Below are 25,719 nucleotides of genomic sequence, written 5' to 3'. Positions count from 1 at the left end.
AGTTCAATTACAATATTATATTGTACTGAAAAAAAGATTGCAAAAATCACAAAAAACATTTGAAACCCTACAAATATAAAGGGGCGTAACTACAAGTTTGTTTACTTCCCGTCCCAAACACTCCTAGTCCTAGCCTGGTCCCAAGCTTAGCTTGTCGCGGAAACAAAACAAAGAGTCGCTTTGTTCATTGTAAACATGATCAAATGGAATAAAAATGATGCACCGAGATGGATTTTTGTGGTAGGGATGATTTTTTGTTACCCCGTGATGACAGCAGATTCTTAATCTAGATATTTATTAGCCATAACAGGGGGGTGTTCACTCAGGCTCAGGGCTCAGGGGGGCTTGCTTGAATGATCTAGAATCCAGAAATCACGCTAGCTTTTTATCTAGATCTAGAATCTAGATCTAGATCTAGATTGTAGACTCTAATCTAGATCTAGAACTCTTTGGAAATTGCCTTCCCGTTTCAATTGATGATTTGCCAACGTGAAGGTTGTGTTTTTTTCTTGGTGTCTTTTTCGATAGTTCCCACCCCCCTTATTTGAGCCTAGATTAGATATCTAGATTTCTACAACTGGATCTATACGTTTGATGCGCCGCGAGCTAAGATATCAAACCTAAAAACTGCAAAACATCAAATTATCATGCCCCCCTGAAACCCCCCACCGTATTTTTATTAGGTCAGGGGGGCCCCCTGAAACCCCCCTACTCTTGGGGCCAAAACCCGAGAATAACAATTGCGGGGTGGGAACTACCGAAAAAGCGCCTTATATTATTTTTGCCAGGGGAGCAAGCCCCACTGTGTTATGGCTAGTGCACATTGATACACACGTAAACATGGTGGGTCCTCCAACGTTAAATCCAGCCAAAATAAATTTGTAAAAATGTGACTACATTGGGCGTGAACCGGGCTACGATTGGCTGAACCTGTGACCCACGGATACATTAGGCCTATGGTAGGCTACTCTTGGCGCTCTCGACGATGCGACAGTACGACCCCCTCTCTGTCACTCTCACCACCCCCACTCTCTCTCTCTCTCTCTCTCTCTCTCTCTCTCTCTCTCCCTCTCTCTCTCTCTCTCTCTCTCTCTCTCTCTCTCTCTTTCTCTCTGCTCTCTCTCTCCCTCTCCCCCTCTTTCCCAAGGTAGAGGGAAACGAAAAAGTCCCTAATTTGTAACATGTACAGTGGAACTCGGATTCAACGAGGTCGCCGGGCCTGACCTAAAATCTCGTTGAATCCGAGTGTTCGTTATAATAGCAAACATGAGGTTTTGTATAACTGGCACTGACCAAGTAAAGTATAAAGAGAAGTCACAAGTAGTGCCTGAAATGTCTGCACATTATGAGCTGAGTAAAAAAAGCCCCGATTCTTTCAAATGCACACACGCCTGTGTCATCTCGATTGTTTACCAAAAAGTTGCGATGCTGTGTAGAGCCTACCATACGGCAACTTTTGATTCCATAGACCAACACACAATTCATTACGTAGATCTACGTATAGCTTATCATTGTAATAATGATCAGTTGCCGAGATGAAAAAAAAAGACTGATACGTTTGTATCAGCGACGTTCCACGCCGGACCGCTAGTGCCCCCCCCCCCCTCCCCGACACGCACATACAGTCACACGTGTGCAGGCCGCCCATCTGACCCCGACACATGCCAGAGTAGACACGTGCGCGTGCCAACAATGCATTTGTTGACCAGTATGAAAAGAGGCCGCTGATTGGTCGCATGCAATCGGCTAGGTGAATACTGGTTCACGATGCAGGTGCAATGGCTGGTACGATGCAGGTGCAATGGTTGGTTTCCGGGAATTCGGGAATAGATAAAGTTCGTTCTGGGAGAAGAATGAGCGAAGCCACATCTGCGGGGGCTTTTCACCCTGGAAGCGACCTCGTTGAATCCGAGCTCGCTAATATAAGTGCTCGTTGAATCCGGGTTATTTTTATTGACTTTTAAGAAGAAAAAAACCGGGGAATCTATCTCATCTCGTAGAATCCCGAGTTCTCGTTGAATCCGAGCTCGTTAAATCCGAGTTCCACTGTATTACTACTAGATTCTTCTTCTTCTTCTCCTTCTATTTCTTCATTCTTCTTGTTCTCCTCCCCCTCTAATTCCTCCTCTCCTCCCCCTCATCTCTCTTCTTCTTCTTCTCTTCTTCTTCTTCCCTACCTTCCCTCCCTCCCTCCTCCTCCTTCTCCTCCTCCTCCTTCTTCTTCTTCTTCTTCATTTCTTCCTCCTCCTCATTCTTCTTCTTCTTTTCTTCTCCTCCATCTACACCTCAGATCCTCCTCCTTTTCCTCCTCAATTCTCCTCCTCCTCCTCCTCCTCCTTCTCCTTCTTCTTCTTCTTCTTCTTCTTCTTCTTCTTCTTCTTCTTCTTCTTCTTCTTTTCTTCTTCTTCTTCTTCTTCTTCTTCTTCTTCTTCTTCGTCTTCTTCTTTTTCTTCTTCTTCTTCTTCTTCGTCTTCTTCTTCTTTCTTCATGTTCTCATGAGCACTTTGAAACCCGCTGTGAGAAGATGGTCAAAGGTGCGAGACCGAAACTGGGAATTCCCAGAGTACCCGCAAGTTCAGCCAATCGTAGCCCGGTTTACGCCCTGCATGTAGTCGCATGTAATTTTTAATGGCCATAGCTATTCGGACTCAAACTCCAATGCGCATGCACAATCACTAGGTGTACTGGATGTGAAGCAGACACGCAATTCGACCTTGGCCTTCCTCGGTTTGTACGATCTGGCCAAGGAACTGACAACAAATGGACACCGACCGTGGTGACCCAGTGCGAACTGTGGTCTTCTTTACAAAGGATAATATAATAGTAGGGCCGGGCAGTGGGCAACGGTATGGGAGGGAATATAGAGAGAGGGAGAGAAAGAGAGAGAGGGGGGGGGGCTGTCTTATAAGGACTGATTATATATATGAATTTTATATTTTGATCCCTTTGTAGTCGTGAAACGCAGTGTAATAGCCTACCAGTAGTTTAAAGTCAGAATAGCATCGGGAGACTATTCGGACTCGAGTATAGACCTCGCTTACGGTACAACCGGTGATTGCGCACGCGCACTGGAATTTGAGTCCGAATAGCCTCCATTATGTACACAATGATCAATGGGAAACAAAACTGAAAGTTGCCTTTTATAAAAAAGGGGGTGATGGGGGGACTCCCCCTGCCCCCCTGCTAAATTCACAAAATAATAGTTTGTGGCAGTTTTTAGTTCCAAAATTGTTCTCAGCACACTAAAAAAACATTAGAATTCAGAATAGTGCCGAAAATAGATCTAGTCTCAAATAGGTTTGGCAGGCAACTCAGTTTAACAGTACTTTTACTCGACTTCGGTTTTCAATGTTGTGTATAAATGTCTATAGGGTTAGGCCGGGACCATTTCTCCCAAACAGTGCCCAAAAAAGAAAAATATTACAGGCTAATGTGGTAGGGTTCACTTAGCTTATAATAGATCTATGGCCATTTTTGTCCTTATGAAGTAGCAATCACTTCTGTATCTTATGTAAACAAACGGGATTTTCCTACAGGGCATATGGATCATTATCAATGTCATTCTGTTTGCTGTGACATTTGTGAGCTACAGAGATGCTGATGAGTACTTTTACCTGCGGAGTCTTGTTGGGGTTTGTATTAGTTGTTTTTTTGTACTCTCCTTTTTCCCTTTTGATTAAAATTACAGGTAGTCAAGTAGTGTAGCTTACATAAATACAGTTGATCCTACTCTAACAGCTACCTGTCCAAGACAATCACCTGTACAAACAGCCACTTCCCCCCTCCTCCTTGTATTTTTTCAATTTGTGATAACGCTGTGTATCTAAGATTTCCATCTGTCTTTGACAACTAATTTTCCCCTCAACAATACAATAGATTACTGTCTTGAACAGTTTCAACTGTATATATATATACAGTTGAAACTGTTCAAGACAGCAATCTATTGTATTGTTGAGGGGAAAATTACATATGCATATATATATATATATATAGTATCACTGAAAACCAGTAAAGTGATTTATCCAGTTCAGTTGATTTTGATTTTCATGTTATCTCGTGTATCTCATATTGGCCCGGAGGTTTTTGGTGTAAATTGTTACTCGTTTTGTAACAAAATCCAAGAACACTTTTGCTTTCTAGGAGAAGCACATCGACGCCTGAAGGTTCATTGCTTCTCAGTTCTTTGAACGAATTGTATTTTCATAGCTACAGAAATGTTTTTGATATTGAAAATTAATTGATTGTCATTTTTTAATTTAGAGGCTTTAACTTTTGCCTTTCAGAATTCTCTGTGCTGGGCCCGTGCCAGTGCTGCTTGCCTTAACTTCAACGTGATGCTGATTTTGTTACCTGTATGTAGGAAACTCTTCAGCTATATCAGGGGATGTTGTGATGTAAGTATCACTTTTGTATCAATATTATGGAAATTTTTGATAAAGTTAAAATTCCAGAATGGTAATGATAAGATTACTTCTTTTGTCCTCAGTTTGACATGCTACAAATGGGTAACTATGCATTGATAAGGATGGTAACAATCAAATTCTTAGCAGGCTGTTACCTTCTTTGTGAGATATACATTGCTGCTGAAGTTTGTGCTATTCTGGAGATTATTTCTGGTTTTGATCCTTCATATGTCACTATTGCACCCAGGTATTTGAAGCTGCGTACGGTCTCAAGCGTCTGGTTGTTGACCTGGATGTCCGCTGTGATGGTTTTGCTGTTGTTAGACATCAGTTTGGTCTTCTCAGCACTGATTTCCATGTTGTAGGCTGTGGAGGTCTTTTCAAGACGGTCTACTAAGCTGACTAATTCTTGTTCTTGTCCCGCAAAGCCGTCTATGTCGTCTGCAAAACCTGTTATTAATCGTTCTCCCCCCATGACTGATTGTTCATTCGTGATCTTCAAGAGCATCTGTCATGATCCTTTCCAAGAAAATGTTGCAAAAAGTGGGTGAGAGTTTAAAAAAGCCACTACACTCATCGTCAAAATTTTTTCTGCTGCTTACTCAGTATTGAATATAGTAGTGAGTGTAGAAGATTTTATGCCAATGTAAGTTTAAATTTTATATTGCCAAGGAGAACATGAAATGAAGTATGAAAATTACACAACAGCAGACATGCACCAAATCAGAAATACAAACAAACTTCAAGACAACACAGTTGTACAGATATGTTGTCATAGCTGTGCTAGGAAAGATGTTAGTAACAAGAAAAACAAATATAATATTTTTGGCCTTATCTGTAGAAAAGCAGGAAAAGCTGGAGAAAAATCTAATATGACCCATATCTTGACTTGAGATGTGTAGGAGCAAGTTTCAACCTCTTCATAATATCCATTACTGAATTAATAGCACAAAACATTTCTTTCAACTCTGAATTCATTACATTGTGACAACACTGACTTTCATTAACATACATTATTAAATCTACACTCGTCTTTGCTCGCAATAGCTGTAGTGCTTGGATCTAGATCTAGTGATGAGCCTATGAGTACCAGTTGGCCTATATCTTGTCTCACAATTGCCATCAAAATCAAAGTCGCTGTCAGGACTATCACTTGATGAACTAGATATTTGAACATACTGTTGATCAAAATTCAATAACAACTGTAAAGCTTCTATATCGGAAAAAAACATTGTAGGACTGCGATCGTTCATTTTCAACTACTGGAGGCCATTGTGAAAAGCTGAACCTCGGCAACATTAGACCTTGGAAAATCACACCAAAAAGCAAATGTCCCTTGTTTGTTTAAATAAAAATGACACTATAAAAGAAATCAAACATATCTAGAGGAGTTTTCCTCTTACTCAGGTGACTATAAATAAGGGAGGAGGTATTCTTTTACTGAACTTTTAGCTTCATAAAGAGGCAATGTTGAAAGAGTTCTCTTCAAACGCAAACAGGCGGAAACCAGCTGTGTGAGAATTCTCATCAGTACCGCTGAATAAGTTAATAAATATGTCGTTTCTTATCGTTTTATCAAAGTCAATTTCTTCAATGTAATAATTTTCTTGTATTTTTTTTCTTTCTTTTTTTTTTCATTTTCAGTGCTGCCCCCAAATACTGCGCAGACAGCTGGACAAAAATATTACTTATCACAAGTATATTGCCTACATGATTTGTCTTCATACAGGTACTGCTTTTAGGATACGTTTAAACTGAAAGTGTATTTTGCCTTCTCTCTTTATCTCCCAGTCTATCCATTCTCTTCAGTTCACCCTCCTTTTGTCACTCATATACACAAAAATTGATTCATGCGTATATATATTTCCACGCACATAGTCACACACACACACAAACTTGCACGCTCACAGCACAAACACACACACACTCACACAACAGACACACACAGCACACTCTCTCACACACACACCCACACACACACACACACACACACACACACACACCGCGCACACACACACCACTCACACATACATAGCATCCTTTTGAATTTTGCTTTGGAAGTGTGTCATAAGCCAAAAAAAAGAGTGGGCTGTTAGAGTTGATGGGTCAGTGGTGAATAAGGACGGGATAGTGTATTTTAGCTCGTGTTTATGATATAATCTTTATTTTATAATTTTGTGGGTGGTTGACACGTGCACTGGTGTGGTTTGCTCTTTCGTTCCTATCAAACATCTATCGTCCTTATCTCTCCTCTTTCTTTTTTGTGTTTGTTACTGTCTTGTAACACCTCTAATCTTTGGCACTTATATGACCTTATTGTGTTGCAAGTGCCGTAAAACTCTTACTAAATCTAAACATTTTATCATTCTTGTAATGTTGTAAATGTCCCATGCACAGGTGTGGCCATCTCAAATAGTGGCTTAAGTAACGGATGCTTCTGAGACACTGGTGTCAATTTCACATTACTTTTTCAGCCATCCACATAAGTGCTCACTGCTTCAATTTTGAAAAGTTAGCAGAAGCCCATAGGATTACCGGCAATGACTTGAGAAGTCGTTTAACCCACCTTCCGTCATCACCCAATGGAACGTGGGTGAACCCCATCCGGTCTTCGGATCCAGTGAGTAACAATCCTCTCTTTGGTGTTGTCCAGGATTGGGGGGGTTACCTCTTACTAGAAATTTCTAAAGGTCTTATTTCAATTATAAGCCGCATGATGTTGCATGTATGCCATAGTTCATCACAGATCTGACAGTTTCTGTTTTTGCCTGTTATAGGATTAGAATTATCCAGAATTATTTTAAAATTTTGTTTCCTGTTGGTAAGTCATGAAGGCTGTGTGTACATTCCTACTGAAATAGAGAAGAAAAAAGAAATGTTTACAGAGTAGTCTATCTTGATTGGATTTTAGGTGGGTTTTTTCATTGGTTTGGAAAAACACTTCACAAAAATGCATTTTTTAAAAATTAGTCTTATTGTCTTTTTAAAGTTTTTAAATAATACTTCTTAATTGTGGTCTGGATACATTCTCCCCAAAAATAATTTTATAAAATTTCAAAGTTCACCTCTCAATGGAGTGAAAAGAAGATAAGATGTTGCTGTGATATACTGCATAGGTTGTTTTTTTTGTGAATGTGTCTGTGAAAGATATTATAAGTTTGTTAGTGTTTGAACATTTAATCAGCCGCTTGCACTGTATGCTTCCCAGGAGCTGAGAATGTTTCTGAGATGTTGAGGGTCTGTTTTGTTTGTTTAGTATAGGGTTTTACGGCGCTCGCAACTGCATAAGGTCATATGAGCGCGCGGAACACACCTAATCCTTTTTCGTTGGTAGGAAATTTTGAATTTTGCCCGGGTGGCGGCCGAAGCCTACTCTTATCGATTTTAGACCACCAAGGGATCTTTAACGTGCACAACTTGCACACGGGACCTCCGAGATTTTTCGCCGTTGTCCGAGAAGGCTAGGTGTAGATCTTTCCTACCAGAAGATCAGGGGTGTGGCTGAAAGACAGCAGTAAGAAGAAGCCTATGAGTAGCAGTAGAAAGGCTGCAGAAAGAATCAGGAGCTCAGAGGAGGGGGCAAAGGAGGTGAATGGGTGGGGGGCAGAAAGAGGAGACGAAAGCAGGCGACAGAATATTGCTAGAGAGTAAGAAAGGAGGTGAAAGGAGACAAATTTAGAGAAGAACATTTTTTTGGTCGCTACCCGGATTCGAACCCGGGACCTTTGAATGAGAGGCGAACACCTTAACCTCTAGGCCATGAGAGCCCCCGTTGAGGGTCTGCAAGGGTAATAATATAGATTGTAAAGTGCATAGATTTTGCTCTTGAGCAGCGATGTGCAATTACAAATGCTTTTTAAAAAAAATTATTATTGTAATGATTTTTATCATATATTGTTGTTGTTGTAGAAGTTATTATTATTATTATTCGTATTATTATTATTATCATTATGATTATTATATCATTATTATTATTTTCAGCACTGTCATTGGTATTATTAGTATGGTTATTATTATTACCACCACTATTATTTCTATTTTTAAAATTTTCCCCTTAGGACCCCACTCGTGAAGTATTCAAGTCTGTGGCTGGAGTGAGTGGCGTCATCATTACGCTGTGTCTGATTATCATTGTGTCATCCTCAACAGAGATTATCAGGTGAATAAGAGGGGCATAATTAGTTTTGATACATGAAGGATAGGAAGTTGTGAACGTTTGGTATCTCTGACTGATATACGTTGAACAGTCACAGACAATGACTAACCTAATCACAGCACGACATAATTACAGTGCATCCCTCACACAATATCTGCTTTCCGTGAATGACCAGTCACCGTTTGAAAAGTTGATTGCTGGTAACTGGATTTGGTAACGTCAAATTATGGTAACCTTGATTTGGGCTAAATTGTTTTGACTTGTTTTTAGGATATTTTTTATTATTGTTCCCCTGTGACAAAGGGATTAGGCCTAAAAGCGTGATACTTAATGAGAGTCTTGATTTTTACACCTTTTGTGGTGATCATACAGTAATGGTATGTTTATGGCTAGAAAGTTGATTTTGTAGTTGTAGTTGGTATTTTTTCATATAGTATCAGTTTACTCATACCTTATAAGGCACTTTACATGAGTTTTCCTCACTTCACACAGGTGGGAATGGGTACCCAGCCATAGACAGTGAAAGATCTTGTCAGTATGTTAGTTTTTAGCACCTATAAATTGCTGCTTGTACTGTATGCTTCCCAGGAAGTTGAGATTGTTTCAGAATGCTCTCAGGTCTGCTGGGGTAATAGTATAGATTGTGAAGCGCATAGAGCTTGCTGTTGAGCGGGGATTTGCGCTATACAAATGCTATCTAGTATTATTAGAAGGGTCACTTCCTACAGTGATAAAAACCTTGATATAATTATGGTTAATTTTTTCTAGATCAAAAGATGTTTCAGCTTAGCATTCGTTGCATAGAAAGTATATATATAGAACACGAAATATGCTGAAGTATAAAATGTTCATGTCCTTATAGATTTTTTTTGTACTCAATTTCTTTGGCTCTTGTAAGACGGTGATAGTATAAGTGCTTACAAATATGGGAATTTTGAAGATAGGTCTGTGATGTTGTTATTTGTATTTCAAAAGTGTTATAAGTTTTTGCCTGCCATTTTGTTTCAGACGTTCGTACTTTGAAGTATTCTGGTTCACCCACCACGTGTTTATCATCTTCTTCATTGGTTTTCTTGTGCATGGAGCCCAGTAAGTGTCCAGTTTTGCCTGTATGAGCAAACCAGGTTTCATGTGGCAAGTGTGGGAGTCCTGTGGTGGGAGTTTACAAATGTGTATTGTTACAGTAATAAAGATAATAATAATTAGTTATATTACTGACTATGATAATTATGATAGTAGTGACAGCAATAATGATAATAACAATAGTAATAATGATAATAATAATAATTGTATTGTGATTACTGTTATTACTTTTTAAAATACTGTCAGACCTGTCCAAGATGTCCACCCATTGTCAAGGAGCAAAGCAGTCTTCTTGGACAGGTGGCCCTCTTAGACAATGTCGTTTCAATAGAAAAAGAAAGCTATTGAGGAAGTAAGAAGTGGTCGTTTGTACAGGCGATTGTCCTGGACAGGTAGTTGTAGGAACAGATTCAACTATAGTATATTCTTTTTATAGTGATAACTGCTAATCACTTTCCATGTGTTTGGATTGCCTCCCAGAATGATCATCCACAAACAGAGTAACTTGTCTAACCACCCCGTGCCAAGCTGTAGTGAGAAACGCTGGGATGGGAAGCCGTGCGACGTGCCACAGTTTGAGGGAACTCCTCCGGCTGTACGTTCACATCTTACTGTTGCCTTCGTTGCCCTCTTTAGGGACTTAATACTTTTATGTGTCTAGTGTTCACACGATGGGTGATTGCTGCCACTCCCAGCTGTCTTTCAGGCTTGGGCCTTTTGTCAAAATGCCATGTTGTTGAAAGTGGACATCCTAATGAGATTTTCCTTCTGTTGTGTCTGGTTTTGTCAAGGTTGGTTAAGGATAAGAGAAAGAAGTTCTTGCTAGAGGTATTGCTGGTTGGTGTATAATGTAAATATAAGATTGAGTGGTTGGTAGGTCCTTCCTCTTTTTTCTACCTCTTTTGTTTCTGTCTGTCTGTCTTACTCTTTCCCTGTAATAAATAAACCTCATTATGTTGATATGCTTATCTTTACTCAAAAAGAGTCACTCAAACTAAATAACAGATGCCAATTGCCTTTAGTATCTTTAGCTTCTGTGTATTCTTCTTTTTCTTCTTTTTTATGTATTAGGTCTGCAGTAGACATTGCTGATCATGGTTCTCCATTCCTTCCTATTGTTAGTCCTCCTAATCAGCTCAGTTTTCCTAATTGTGTTTTTGATCATAAAGCTGTTTAGGCCATTTGTGTATGTTGTACTCTGTCTTCCTCTGCTCCTCTCTCCCTGTATCTTTCGATACAATAGCACTTTCCCAAGTCCTTTGGTTCTATTCTGTGTAGTATATTAATAACAAGAAAATCAGTTGACCGGAACGATTACTCGTGTGCCTGAAGCCTTATTCTGATTATCTTTCCTACATTTCCCACAGAGCTGGAAGTGGCTGGTGGCTCCAGCGATTCTGTACTTGTTGGAGCGACTGGCACGACTGGTCAGCGGGTTGACGAGGGTGGTCATCACAAAGGTAATGCCCGCCAACCATTCCACATTCAGTGTTTATGTGTCCATGCCATATTGTGACTCTCTTCTTCCTCGATGCACCCCCCCCCTTCCCATGCCCCCAATTTTTAAAGTAAAAAGTATATAGACACTGTGTGCTTGATATCGCTCAGAATTCATTTCAGACTATTGTATCTCACAACTAAAATACAATCCTGCACAGAATTCAGGCTTTTGTTTCTATTACTCATGGTCATAAACCTCAGTGTTAAGCTAATGTCATGTTGACTTCTATTTTTATTTTTAACTGTAGGGATGCTATTTTCCTGTTTTATTTTTATTTCTGTTATATTGAACCTCGATGGGTTAAAATGGAAAAAAAACACCAAAAAAAAAAAAGAGTACTTAAAGTCATGATGTGCTTTTTCTCTGAGGAATTCGTTTGTTTTCTGTTTAACCCCAGTCTATGTACTGTCTTTCACTAATGCAACTTCATAAATTCTTAGTTATATTTACAAAATCCCAGTGCATCCCTACAGAAACAAAAATCCGGAACCATTTATCCAGGCAAGCACAAGGCAGCAATAAGTGAAAGCATAATAGACATTACAACCTTTGGTGAATTTTAGTACACCACATCATAGGTTTATATCTGCAGGTAAAAAAATTTACCCCACCTTTTTATGATTAATTATTTGCAATGCCCTTTTCAACACAGATTAGTTTTTGAAGCTAAGTACTCAAATTGTAACATCAATCTCTAGTATGAATTAGCCAGCAGTCTCAGAGATCCTTGAAAAATTCTTGAAAGTAAAATTCTATGGGATTCAATGGAGGCTTGAACCTGTAGTGTGCTGAGTAAAGCGACTTTATTGCTACATAAAGCTGATCTCTGTTTGAAAAGAATCTATTCTGATTTTTTTTTTTTAATCTATTTTGATATTTTTGAAAAGAATTGTAATGAGATGATAAGTGCTATCTAATCCTAGATTCTACTCGTTAGTCTATCTACGTTGGTTTCAATACTCACTGTTTCGAGCGGGGAACGATGAGTGTGGGTCGTACAGGTCCGGAGCTCCATCCACTGTGTCAACCCACCAGTAGCGTCGATCCCTGCTCAGACTAGGTTTTAGTCGTGGCTCGGAAGGCCGGTTTAACCTTCGCCGTCTGTTTATATACACCCCGTGCTCCCTTATTCTCCTACACTCACTAGGATACACTGAGTTTGTTCACTTATTTCACCTGATTCTGGCTTGTCTAGTGATCACAGCGAATTATAAACCACAAGAATCTATTTTGACCTATTGTTTGAAAGAATGTAATACAATTTTAAAGTTAACGTGTATGAAATTTATTGGAAACCCTGTCGGGTTCCCATTTTCTATCTGCTGGTTGTTCCCCCCCCCCAGGTTGTGACTCACCCCTCCCAAGTATTTGAGCTCCAGATGCAGAAGAAAGGCTTCAGGGCTGCCCCAGGCCAGTACATCCTCATACAGTGTCCGGCTGTCTCCAAACTTGAGTGGCATCCGTTCACTTTGACTTCAGTAAGAGCACTCTAGATACCAGTACACCTGTTTTGCTCTGCTTATGAGTAAGCAGTGATAAGAGATTCATTGTAATTTGTAATTCAATTAAGCTGGTAAAGCTAAATGCAAAACGTCTTACCAAAATGTCACCAAATGGGGCTCAATAGAAAAACCATGGACAGACTGAAATTGATCAGTTTTTCAGCATATAATTACAGCACCAGTTAAGAAGAAAACTGCAATAAAAAGCAAAAACAACAAAAACCCAGAGCATGTGAAGTACTAATAATATTAGTACTTCACATGGTATTTTTAATCAAAGTTAATCAAATTATGTATAAATGAATCAATTCAACTCTGTCTCTCCCACTTTCCAGGCACCAGGTGATGAATATTTTTCTGTCCACGTGCGGCGAGTTGGTGACTGGACTGAGGCTGTTGCCAAACTGTGCCATGTGGATGAGGGAGATTTCCAAGAGGCCTGGAAGATGCCACGGTACTTTAAACTGTACTATGATGTACCAGGCTGCACAGTTTTGAAAATAAAAATCTTAGCAGTGCTTTGAAATTGTTTAACATTATCTAGTGTTTTTTTAACACATTACACCGTAAAGGTCTGGACGGGAAGTCCATTGTTAGATCCTAAGCAAGGGGAAGGAACCCACCTCCCGTGAATACAGTTGCCTTTAAAAAACGCATTTTAAAAGTACTTAACAAATTCCAAAAATTCTGAGAAAATAAAAGTTAAAACGAATAATGAATGCAGTTTCAGAAAAATATAACTTTGTGTATGCGCAAACTGTTGGAAATGTTCTAACTTTAGTTCAATCGAGGTGTCCGACCCGTCACCCTCACTCTCAGCCTGGCGGTTGGGCCCTAGATCTAAATTCTAGATTTTCTACGTCTTATCAATCTGAATCGCCCCAAACTCTTGCTACAACGTTTTCATCAATATCTGAGTCATCTGATTTGTCATATGCTTGTTTTTGCTCAAATCCATCGTTATTTCCTTTTTCGAACTCAATTGTGTTACTTTTCAACATGTCGAGACACCTACGAAGTGTCGGTACATGTAACGGGATCGCACTTCTATCAGCTCTAATACTAAAACTACTGGCCCAAAAAATTTCGTTTCGGTATCAAACGAAAGAAACTTTTTGCAATAACTATGCAAATCAAAATCTCAGCCCCAGAGTCTCATCAAGGTGAGACTTCGTTTCTAAAGACGCTAGGTCGGCACGGGCGGTTGCGGGCGAGTCGGGGTTTGAGCGCGTAAGGGAATTCCCGGGCGGTCCCGGGCGAGTTAGGGTGTAACGTGTTAAAGACAAATTGAGCATGCACCTCAAACGTTTTGATTGAACATGCTGTTTAAATTTTGGTGAAATGCTTAAAATGAAGAGAAAAATGATGTTATAAATTGCACAAGCTTATTGTTTATATGCATGTTTCTACAATGTAGAAAGGACGTAGTGTTTTTTCCCTTTGTGTTGCAACTCTTGGCCCTCATTGTGGTACACATCTACCAAATCATTTTTGTAGTTGTGTATGGAAGTGTTATAGATAAGTATAATTCTTCTATATATGTATAAACTATCATAAGGGGTTTGTTTTTTTAATCTGCAGTAAACATGGCGATCTCTAGACCTTATTTCGTAATTATAGTTAATATTTATACACCCAGGCACAAGCATGTTATTATGAAAATGAAAGGTTTACAAGCTGTTTCTTCGACTAAAAAGGAACTTGATCACATAGCTGACATTTTTAAAAAGCCAACGTGTCATATTGTCCTTTAATTTTGTTTGCTTTATTTTGTGTCCTCAGGATCTATGTGGATGGACCTTTTGGAACTGCTACAGAGGTAAAGATTTTTAAGTATTGTCTGGTTTGAATGTATTTGATTTTCATTTTTTCTATATGGAACGATAAGTGTTGTAGCATATAGTTAGTTTCAGGCTACTCCTGGTTGGCAACATTGGATATTTAAACTTCACAGCATCTATAACGAAAGAAAAGAATCTACATGTCTTGGTAGATGTCTTCCTTTATATGGAGTTTGTATTTGATACAGTACTCTTTTATAACTGTCAATTAGAGCTTAATGCATTTCAGTGAGACAATTTAATGCTTCTTTGCAGATGAGGCTTCCAAAGTTACTATTCCTTCCTTGTATTGGTGCAGTTCTGCGTAAAGAAATCTTTTTGTTTTATTTTTGTGCCAAATCCACTTGGTTGAGACCTTCCTGTTGTGTGAATACCAAAGATTAGATTGGATAGAGCACTGTTATGTCTGTCAATTGGTGTCTGCAGTCATTAGGGAAGGTTGGAAAGAAAAAGACATTGGAATATGGACTTCAATGCATTTATTGCTTTGAGACAGTTACTTTCTTTCTAGTTCTTAAGTAGTGACATAATTGCCTTCATCACAATAAAAACTAGCTAGGATGTATGAATATTTGCCAGTAGGTTACTTTTTCTCTTGCTCAAAGACAACGATGAAAAAAAACAACTGTTAAATATGGATGTTTGGTTAAGTTTATGGTGAAATTTTAATTGGGACTACCTGTATTTAAATATTTAATACAAAGACTACAAGGGAATTACTTCTTGTGCCACACTGTGCTACAGAGTGACATAAATTTAAAATTGTAGATTTTCTCTTATTTCATACACCATAACTTGCAATTCTGATGGACTGTAGAATGCGTGGAAGTTCATGTTATCAGGGTTTTACTATATTTTGATTTTCATTATAAATCAATATTCAGAAATATACTCTTCACCAGGAATTGTGCTGTAAAACACCTACTCAAACAAACTGTTCAGCAGTTTCCTCTTTTTGCAAATGTCCCTCTTTTCTTGCATGTGGTGATCTGTGTGCATATATATTGATCTATATTTCCACTTCATGACATAAAGTTGAGAGGTGAAAACGCGGCTGTTGTTACTGGATCTATAAAAATGTACGAGAAATTTCTTTTTTCTTTTTTCAAGAAATAACACATTTCAACTATGAAATCATCGGTGTTGTTCTACAAGCACCGCAGACATTTTAAGAAAAGTTAAGAAAAAGAAGTTGAAATAAAAATCTTGACTTGGGCATGTGAGACTTTTTTCCAATTAAAAATTCTTGGGAACTAAATAACCAAGCAAAATGAAACTACATTGTAAGAGGTACTTTGAGACCCCCAGAAACTGATTTCGGTGATTGTGGAATAACGTTGCAAAAATGTTTCTGTACTCATACTCCATACTTCATGAGCATTGGAAACAAAATTTGTGGTTGTTTTGTTGCTGTTGTTCATCCAGCAGCTCTTTCACATTCAGCCCTTGTCCCAATGCAGAAAAAAATAATTTTAAAAAGGCATTATCAGAGAGGATGTAAAAAATTGATATATTGGTGCTGTGGCTGTCTTTTTTCTGGTACACTGAAAAACCTTTTTTTTTTCCAAAATACCATGATCAGAATTCCCTGTAATATAATGATGCTACTGCTGTCTTTTTTCTTGTATACTGAAAAATCTTTTTTTTTTGCAAAATGCCATATGTCCTGATCAGAGTTGTTCCACTGTGCATGCTCTTGGTATTTCAGGATGTGTTTGGCTACGATGTAGCTTTGCTTGTTGGTTGTGGGATTGGCGTCACGCCTTTTGCCTCCGTACTCAAGTCAGTGTGGTAAGGATCTCATTTAGTTGTTTTACTGACCTCTTCTGATACGGGCAAAGGATCTCATTTATTTGCTTTACTGACCTCTTCTGATACGGGCAAAGGATCTCATTTATTTGCTTTACTGACCTCTTCTGATACGGGCAAAGGATCTCATTTATTTGCTTTACTGACCTCTTCTGATACGGGCTAAGGATCTCATTTATTTGCTTTACTGACCTCTTCTGATACGGGCAAAGGATCTCATTTATTTGCTTTACTGACCTCTTCTGATACGGGCAAAGGATCTCATTTATTTGCTTTACTGACCTCTTCTGATACGGGCTAAGGATCTCATTTATTTGCTTTACTGACCTCTTCTGATACGGGCAAAGGATCTCATTTATTTGCTTTACTGACCTCTTCTGATACGGGCAAAGGATCTCATTTATTTGCTTTACTGACCTCTTCTGATACAGACACGTCATGGTTGTGGTCTTACCCTGGGGGGACAAAAATCAGTATGGCTTGTGAGGGTTATTTGTACTGTGCATGTACATTAGGGGTGGGCAAAGAGTCGCTTTAGCAAAATCCGGATAATATGTTAGTGCACTTTTTCGGTATATAATATGTTATGAACCGATTCTGCAAATGGGTTAGAACCACTTCGACAAACGGGTTAGAATCATTTCCACAAATGGGTGCACCCACTTCGGCAAACGGGTTAGGAAAGAGAGTTTTAGAGTCTGAATTCGGATGATGTTTCATTGAGAATAATCCGATTATCCAGATATTTATCCGGATTTTGCCCACCTCTTATGTACATGTGTTTCTTTCTGTGCTTCTAATTCTTTCACACTTTTCTCTCTGTTATGCTTTGAACAATATATTTTCTCGATGTTGTAAATTTTGGTCTCAGGATTTGAACATGAATTAATTTGCTTGTCAGAGAAATATTGCTATACGTGTGTCAATTTAATTTACTTTTTTTCATCTCTCAATTACTCCCCTATGGTAAAAGTCTTGGTACTTGGATTAGGAATTATAGCTTTTTTTCTTGAAAAGGCATGATACAACAAACATTAACAAATCTATACCCCCGGGGCGGTGCCACTGACTGAAATGTCTTTAGGCCTTTCCCAAAGAGAGGACATTTCTCGTTCATGCACAGTAGAATTGTAAATGGGCTGATTCATCCATGTCACGCTCATAACTGTGCCTGATCTACAACGGGGAACTGCTGCTTTTTCTTTCCTAATCCGTACTATCGTCATTTTTTCCTCTACTTCTTTTGTATGTTTGTCACACTCTTGTGACCCATTATTTCCAGGTGCCTTGATAGTTGAAGCAGACTTTGTGCTGTTGAAGCTAGAGAGGTGAGCAGAGTAAGTCTGATTCCCTGTAAGGACTTCTCTGTTGACATCCACCCCTTGGCGCTCATATGACCTTATGCAGCTGCGAGGGCTGTAAAACCTGTACTAAAACTAAAACTAACAAATCTATGTTGCAATACGTCATGTAACTTGATTTATGGTTTTTAGTCAGATGAGGATATATTTTTTGTGCTTGTGTTCTGATTTGAGGTATATATCGTTTATGGAAATTAGTAAAAGAGAAAATTCCAAATGTTGAATACTCTACAGGTTGGGCCACACCCTCTTCTCTGCTTTTCAAAACAGTGATTTTTTGGGGCCTTATTCTCCTGACTGTGGGTGGTTGGCGGGTGCTCTAGTGTGGTTTGCTCCTTCTTCCCTACCAAACATTGATTGCCCTGATCTCGCCTCCTTTTTTGTGTTAGTTTCTCTCTTGTAACACCTCTAATCTTCTGCACTTATATAACCTTATTGTGTTCAAGTGCCGTAAAACTCTTACTAAAACTAAAAGGTGTGGTTTGCTCCTTCTTTCCTATCGAATATCTATCGTCCTTATCCCTCCTTCTTTTTTTGTGTTTGTTACTCTCATGTAAAACCTGTCATCTTCAGCATATATATGATCTAATTGTGTTGCAACTGCCGTAAAACTCTTACTAAAACAATAAAACAAACTCTCTTGGCAAAACGTTTGTGGCTGGTGCTGTGGGAAAGGTATTTGAGAATGGAATCACTTCTCTGCCTTTTGGCCAAGATCTAAGTGCAGTACCTGTTTTTAATCAGCTTAGTGTCTGACACATGGCTTCCAAGCCACTGCGAATATAAAAAAACAGAAAGCAAGTGAAGGTGAAGAAAATAACAACACTATGACAACAATTTAGAAAGTGAACAATATCTGTAAGGCAAAAAAAAAAAAGTCAAAATGAGCCCTTAAACAGTTCATGGTAATTTTATCAAGATGAAATCACATCCCAATAACTTTTTGAAATGCTGACTGTTAGAATTGCAGCTACTTTACTGAAGTAGAGTATTCCTCTGGTCAATTTGTGGGCAAATAAATGAGCTGGAAAGCTTTTTAGTGTCACCTATTTATAAAATCTGTGTGAACTCCCAGTCAGTACCTGGCACTTTCTTACAGGGTTTATTTTTTCAAGTCACTTCAGAAACCAAGCAAAAACTGTTGTTTTTTATAGGTACAAGTTTTGCGACCCAAAGGCCACAGTGTCCTTGAAGAAAGTCTACCTTTACTGGGTGTGCCCTGATACGAGCGCGTTCGAATGGTTTCAAGGTCTTCTTCTTGACCTTGAGCGACAGATGAGGCAGAAGAACATGCCAGACTTTCTGCAGTACAACATACATTTAACCCGTGGCTGGAATGCCAATCAGGTAGGCTTTATCCATGATAATAGACTTTCTTTGTGAATTTTGGTACTTATTAAAAAAGTTTTATCTCTCAATAACTTTTTATGCAGGGCTGCCCATCATTACGAATTTAGTGGAATCGTTACCATTTTTATTCAGTTTTACTAAAATACAATTGAAATAATTCTGACGCCGATTTTATACTTTTGAAGTTTGACGGTCGCTTCTGTTTTTCATAATAATGGTTTTACTCCCCTTTCAACACTGTATGGTTGTTTTTGAGGCAGGACTTCTAAATTTAATGTTTATCTCCGATAGGACTGAACATAGTCACCATGGTGTCTGGAGAGCCTTAAAAACTCCCCCAGAATAACCCAAGTTCCGAACCGGTGTTGTCTCCATAATCCAGCATGATACCAACTGAGCTAACGGTGTGCCCACTAGGACCAAGATTAGAATCATATTTGGTGTTGGAGAAACTTGACCTGACTTTGAGCTTTTGTTTCAGGCAAGGAACATCATGCTTCATGATGATTTCTCCGACTACGATGCTGTTACGGGACTTCACCACAAGACTCAATACGGCCGTCCACAGTGGGAAACTATTTTTAAAGAACAAGCTGAATCACACAAAGGGTGAGTGACTGTCCAAGATTTCTCAGCTAATGGTTTGGTTCCAAAGACTTTTTATGGGCCTAATTTTAGTCCTTAGAGTGAGATCACAAAGTTATCCTGCTTTTCACATGTATGAAAATCTGGACATTCTTTCAGCTGCAATTATTATTTGCTTTGTTCAGATGGTTCATGCTTTAAAAGCTCAGAATCTTGACGTTTTTTGCAAATGCTCAAGAACGAAGAAATTTATTACAACACTGGAAAAAGGGAAACTGAAAGGTGAACAAAGATTCACTTTGAAGAGATAACATTGTTTAAATTTCAGTCTGAAGCAGGATTTGTAAACTTGATCCCAGGTGTTAAGTAGTTTTGAGCACCCAGGCTGCAACAGTCAGTGTCAAGCCTGCAGTGAAGTGCTAATTACTGTTACTTATTAACTCATTGAAGACGTGTCGGGTCCCGGGACCCAGCCAGGTCAACAAACGCTGAAGATGCGTACCATTTTTTGGGGGTACCTAAAAACTAATAGAATCTCAAAGGGAATGACTCCCAGTGTTAGTTAAACCATTTAATTTAATTGTGGTGGTATCCCTTTGACCATTGGTCACCCGAATTGTCTACTATAAGCAGTGTACCAAAACACATTGACCTGACCTACTTTTTACATAAACAAGAAACAGAGATCTGCTGGATGCTCCTTTCACTACCAATGAAGCGATCGGGATTATTGATTCAGGAGATGACAATGCTCCGAGCAATGTCACTATTCTTATAGATAATATCACTTTGTATTACTTGATTGAAACCATTCTATTTTACAACGGTCGATTTTGACATCCATGTGCTTGGCACATAAAAAAAAGTTTTTTTTCACGTTTACGTATAATGTGTTTTTTCACAGAAAACAAAATTTTTTGCAAAGTTTTGTAAAAATAAATACATTGTATGTAATTAAACATGATGATCTTACTTTGTGTCAAATTTTTTACCTGTACAGTTGATAGGTTTATCACACTGATTTTTTTTTTAAAGGTAGAAATCGTGCGTTTCCAAGGAAATTCTCGGTGAAAAACTTGCGTCTTCAATGAGTCAATTATTTAAAAGTTTGAAGCCAATGAATGTTTAATGTCTGTCTTAACAATGCTGTAAAATGTTGCGTTACTTCTATAGATTTTGCATTCGATTAAAGTAAGACAAATTGGCACAATGAAAGTCATTTAGTGCAGAGAATAATTATGGAAGATCAACAGAAACAACAGAAGGAAAAAAAAGAGGCAGGACCTTCCAGTTGCACCCTTCAACCTTCTATAGATAGATAACTAGCAAAAATATTGAATAACTAGAGTAAGAACATATACCGGAATTTTTCTATCACAAAAATTTCTACTCTGTTGATTATTGGCTCATTGTTTTTCCTTTCATCTTGTTTTGTCTCCTCAGCGAGAGGATCGGTGTTTTCTTCTGCGGACCAAAGTCCTTGTCCTCCACTCTGCACAAACACTGTAACAGATTCTCCAGCTCAGAGTCAAAAACTTATTTCTACTACAACAAAGAGAACTTTTGATGCCCGGCTGGTTTTTACACACTTATCTTTGTACCGGTTACTTGCCAAGTGTTTATTTTTTTATCTTTGTATTTGCCAGTGGAGAATAGGTTTACATGCACGTTGTTTAGCTTTATGTGGTTGTTGCACAGTCCAGGTATTGTACTATTCTGTTTTCCCATAAAATGAGAAAGTCAGATTGGATACCAGTGGTTGTGTTTTTTATTTGTATGTACCGGTTAGTCTCTTTGGTTGACTTTTTTTCATGTGACGTATTTAAAAATTGGGATATAATATGGGTGAGATAGCACAGTTTGGTTGTTTCATTTTCGTTTTTGCTTGGTTGTTTTTCAAAACCTCAACTTTCAATAGTAGCCTTTATAGTGGCTAGCTTAGGGCTGTCTTGTGCTAACTCCGTTTTTATGTAAATCACTTTTTGAAAGCACTGAAATCCTGTAGTGAAAGCAGGGGCTAATGCAAAATGAAACTGAAATTCTATGAAACTTGGACATAGACCAGAATGATTTTGGGGCAAAGGGAAGGTTTTTTAAAAGCCTTTTTTTAGATGCGACAAAAACTTCCAAAAGTCAGAATTTGGAATTAGTACAAGATGGCTCTCTGTTTGCATAGTGTTGAAGAAATTATTTTTAATTATGACGCGTGTGTCTTGAAATAACAAGTTTGCTGTTGATACTTCAACAATGGAACCATGAGTCCAAATGTTGAAATATATGAATCATGCAGTTGAACCTGTTGAACCATTGTTGAGGAGAAAAGTCCTAATCTTAGACAGGTGATCCCCTTTCTTTTCTTCTTTTTTTCCCAACCTTTGAGAGCATCATAGTTGACGTCAACCTTGTAAGGACCCCCCCCCCCCCCCATGTCAACTTTTCACTGACACACACACACACCCCTCTCCTCTGAGTGACATCATTTATGAATGGTTCCTTAGTGCAGGCTCCACTGTATAGAGGAACACATTGACTTGAGTATAGGTCTACTTCAATTTTGGTTAGTGTCTTTGCGGGGGGGGGGGGGGGGGGGAGTTGTATGCCTCCACTGCATGCAGACCTCAAGACAGAACAAATTTCTGTGTTGCACTTCTTCCAGATAAAGGTGTATGATTTTCCCAAAGTTGTTCAGGAACACATTGGCCAACAACACTGTACCCCCCCGTGGCCTCCAATCATCCCGAGGTGCTAAATACGCAAATAATGCTACTTTATGTCTTCGTCACTATAATATACCTTATGTACTCACCTATAACATGACCTCTTGTATAATACTGGTGGTATCCTTTTAACTTCAATAGTGATCCTTTTTTGTAGGTCAGGCGTAAATCTGGGTGAATTTCTAACATGCTGGAGAGGGTTCAACATGGGTGGTACTAGTCAGCTTATTGCTGGTCTCGTACATTTCTCCCTTATTCTTCAGACTGGCCTACCTGACTTGAAATGTCAGTAGTACGAGTAGAAGGAAAGCCACCCACCAATGGTCTAATGTTTAGAACATTGGTAATTGTTCAAATGAAAATCTTTTTCTGCATTACTTCCTCTTTGTTGGGCTCGATCATGGCTATATATGTGGCACGTGTAATAAGCGGTAGGAAGTGTCTATGTTCTCTAACGTTAGAGAATGTATACAAGCTGTCTACATTCTCTAACGAATAAAACAAAGTAACAATATTAAGCCTGTAGGGCCCTATTTGAACTTCCGGATAAGGCTAGGCTACTTTTCAATCTTTCTTTTTCTTTTTCAAATTGGTTTACATTATGTTGTGTCATTAGATCTACATGAAATAGGTCCGCCAGTCCACTCATTGAATTGGGTTATTTTATGCACTAGATCTAGATCTAGGCCTATCGTAGACCCAGCATTGATATGACTGACTTGACCTTGACCCACGTGATTTGATTTTATGACAGTGATGTTACAACACACACCAAATCGGCAATGTTTTTCCACACATGTGAATTTGGTATCATTTATGGTCTCTCATGTTGTATCACATAGGCCTACCTTGACTTTGAGGTAGGAATACGAAATCGTATGTAAACTGCAAGCTATCTTCTAAATACTCATTCCAGACGGCCTGATCTTCAGTGACTTATTCTAAGTTTTAGGGGGGGTTGAGGGGGGAAGCATCAGAGTGCACCTTCCTTGGGTGAAAAGTGTAGGCCTACGACATATTATTATGAAAAAGGGGGGGGGTGGTGTCATCTCGATGGAATGATGAAAGGTGTTGGTTGCTTGTTAGGGGTTTAACGTCGCTGTAAAGGCAAGATGCGGTACTGAAGACAGCTTTACTTTCGCGAGCATTTTAATTTCACGAAAGTAAACTTAACAGCTTGCGAAAATAAAGTGTAAGCACTGTGGAAGCAGCAATGTCGACTCGTTTCCATGTTAGATAGAGCGGGTGAGCTATTTTTAGGTTCTCTGCTAACATTAGAGAACGTAGACAACTTGTATACGTTCTCTAACGTTATAGAATGTAGACACTACCTAAACGGTATACTTTTGGACCTAATTTTAGAAAAATTGCTTGTATGATAGGTAAGCACAGAGGGTACGCTTTTCTTTCAGTGTTCATGACATCAGAAAAAAATTTTGTACACTTTTTTTGTACTGCTACTGCAAGTTTCATTGTTTGAATCTTTCCAACGACTCACTTTTATCCTACTCAATTTTCAACTCTTGGTTTATGTTTGATGTTCAAGAAACATTACTTTACCATGTTAAAAGTGCCATTGAGCGTCGGAGAGAGTCGTTAATCACATATATATATAGACATATCTGGCAATGCCAGGTGTGCGTTGGAGAGAGTCATATATATATATATATATATATATATATATATATATATATATATATATATATAAAATGTTTGGCAATGCCAGGTCTTCATGATGTCAGTCACTGTGGTGCTGGACACTGCATACTTGAGTTGTTGTTTTAACTGTTCATTCATTCCTTTGTACATATGTATTTTAAGTTAACTATTTACATGCACAGATTCCATGTAATAGTAATATATCTGGATTTATTCCTGGGCAAATCTTCAACGGAAGCTGTTATTAGTGTCGTGAAAATTCAAATTCATTGTGAAATCTTAGTTTCAATACTGCCCATCTCAGGATGATCCTATTGATTGATGATCAGATATGTATTAAGTTTGTAGAAATACAAGTATCTTGGTACACCTACTTATTCAGTGACTATTGGTTTTTTCCAAGTTTGTAGATCTTTCTCCACTAGTATCTCTTCATTCACAATGCTAGTTCTTTAACTTCCTTTTTTTGTACAATCAGTGATCTTTGCACGGCCAGCAGAATTTTTACATTCCATTAACAGTTCACTTTTATTGGGGAGTTTTTTTCTAATGCCAATATACATGTGCTTATTCTGAACCAAATGTAAAGCTAGCTTTTATTTCACTGTCCTGCAAGACTCGTACATGTAGCGGTTGTAGTAGATCAAATAATTTTTAAGAAACACTGAGCTTTGTTTTAAATGAAGAGCTGTTTTGGTAGATTGCTAGAGGGAAATTTGTTTCAGCATTAATTATATTACTGTACGATAATTTTGTGTTTACTGAGTTCATGTCGGGATTTAAAATGTTTTTAATTTCAAAGGAACATAAATTGATTATACCAAATTATATTATATTATATTATATGTTGTATAGTTGTAATAGCCAATTGTTCCTTTTTCATGCCCTTGAGGTGGAGTTTACGAATTGATTTCATTTTAGTAATTCCTTTTTTTATTGTAATGTTTAGGTTAGACACAGACTTCAAGGTTCTTCCGCCCCGTTTGTTTGTAAGGTAAAATGGCCCAGCACAGATGAGGAAGGAAGGGAACAGCTCAGAACATTATCTTCCTGTTCTAACAGTATCAGGTTGTTTTGAAATTTGGTGCAAAAAAGAACAAAATATACAGTGTTAAAGTGCTTATATTGTTTCTTACTCTCTATGTAAATTTACAACTGTTCAACCTTTGTGCCTTACCTTGCCGACTTGGGAATTGCCTCCTGAAACTGAAAGATTTGTAAATACTGCTTAACCCTTTCGTTGCCACGGGGTATGCATTCCTACTGTCAGCACTGATTTTCAGCTGAGCTAGTTTCTCAGGACAGCAGCCTAATGTCTCTGTGTTAGTGGACACTCTTGATCTAGATCCAGCGCACTCGACGTATTTCAGACACCGGGTCTTCGATTGTCACTTTTCTCACATTTTCTATTCCCCGATTCTCCCATCTTACTCTTAATTTCGAATAACCTGCAAATCTAAGGCAAAAAGTGAATTTATTGTACTTTAAAAAATCTTTTTGATGTGTACGTTTAAAATTTATGAGAGCACACGGCCACCCACAAACCTAGATCTGTGTTTATCGATCGCTTGCAAGCCTAGCAGTAAAGTAATACTAGCAAATTTGGTACAGATACTCGCGTCTTTCGTTCCCGAATACGAATCTACGCAGCACTTGGGGGCTAAAGAGTAAAACTCCATACAGAAGAATTAGAGCCAGGTTATTAGCGTTACGTACATGTAACATCATACAGGCAACCAGGAGGGACAGATT

At 38.5% G+C, this 25,719-nt stretch overlaps 1 protein-coding gene and 1 pseudogene across 1 annotated transcript; both read left to right on the top strand.

Annotated features, from left to right (window-relative positions):
* The first annotated feature begins 133 nt into the window (after positions 1 to 133).
* LOC101851552 (cytochrome b-245 heavy chain) lies at positions 134 to 23,991 on the top strand. The gene is made up of 16 exons (XM_005090588.2): positions 134 to 240; positions 3,537 to 3,632; positions 4,284 to 4,394; positions 6,048 to 6,132; positions 6,878 to 7,023; positions 8,462 to 8,562; positions 9,568 to 9,648; positions 10,123 to 10,237; positions 11,010 to 11,102; positions 12,487 to 12,621; positions 12,981 to 13,099; positions 14,428 to 14,464; positions 16,195 to 16,277; positions 18,811 to 19,003; positions 19,488 to 19,615; positions 21,035 to 23,991. The coding sequence occupies exons 1-16, from the start codon at positions 196 to 198 to the stop codon at positions 21,156 to 21,158; spliced, it is 1,692 nt and encodes a 563-aa protein (XP_005090645.1). The 5' UTR covers positions 134 to 195; the 3' UTR covers positions 21,159 to 23,991.
* LOC118478392 lies at positions 18,347 to 18,485 on the top strand (annotated as a pseudogene).
* Positions 23,992 to 25,719: the final 1,728 nt, after the last annotated feature.

This window comes from Aplysia californica, unplaced genomic scaffold, assembly GCF_000002075.1.
Source record: "Aplysia californica isolate F4 #8 unplaced genomic scaffold, AplCal3.0 scaffold00019, whole genome shotgun sequence".
Lineage (NCBI taxonomy): Eukaryota > Metazoa > Mollusca > Gastropoda > Aplysiida > Aplysiidae > Aplysia > Aplysia californica.
Note: the sequence above shows the minus strand (reverse complement) of the source record. Positions and strands in the feature narration are given on the sequence as shown.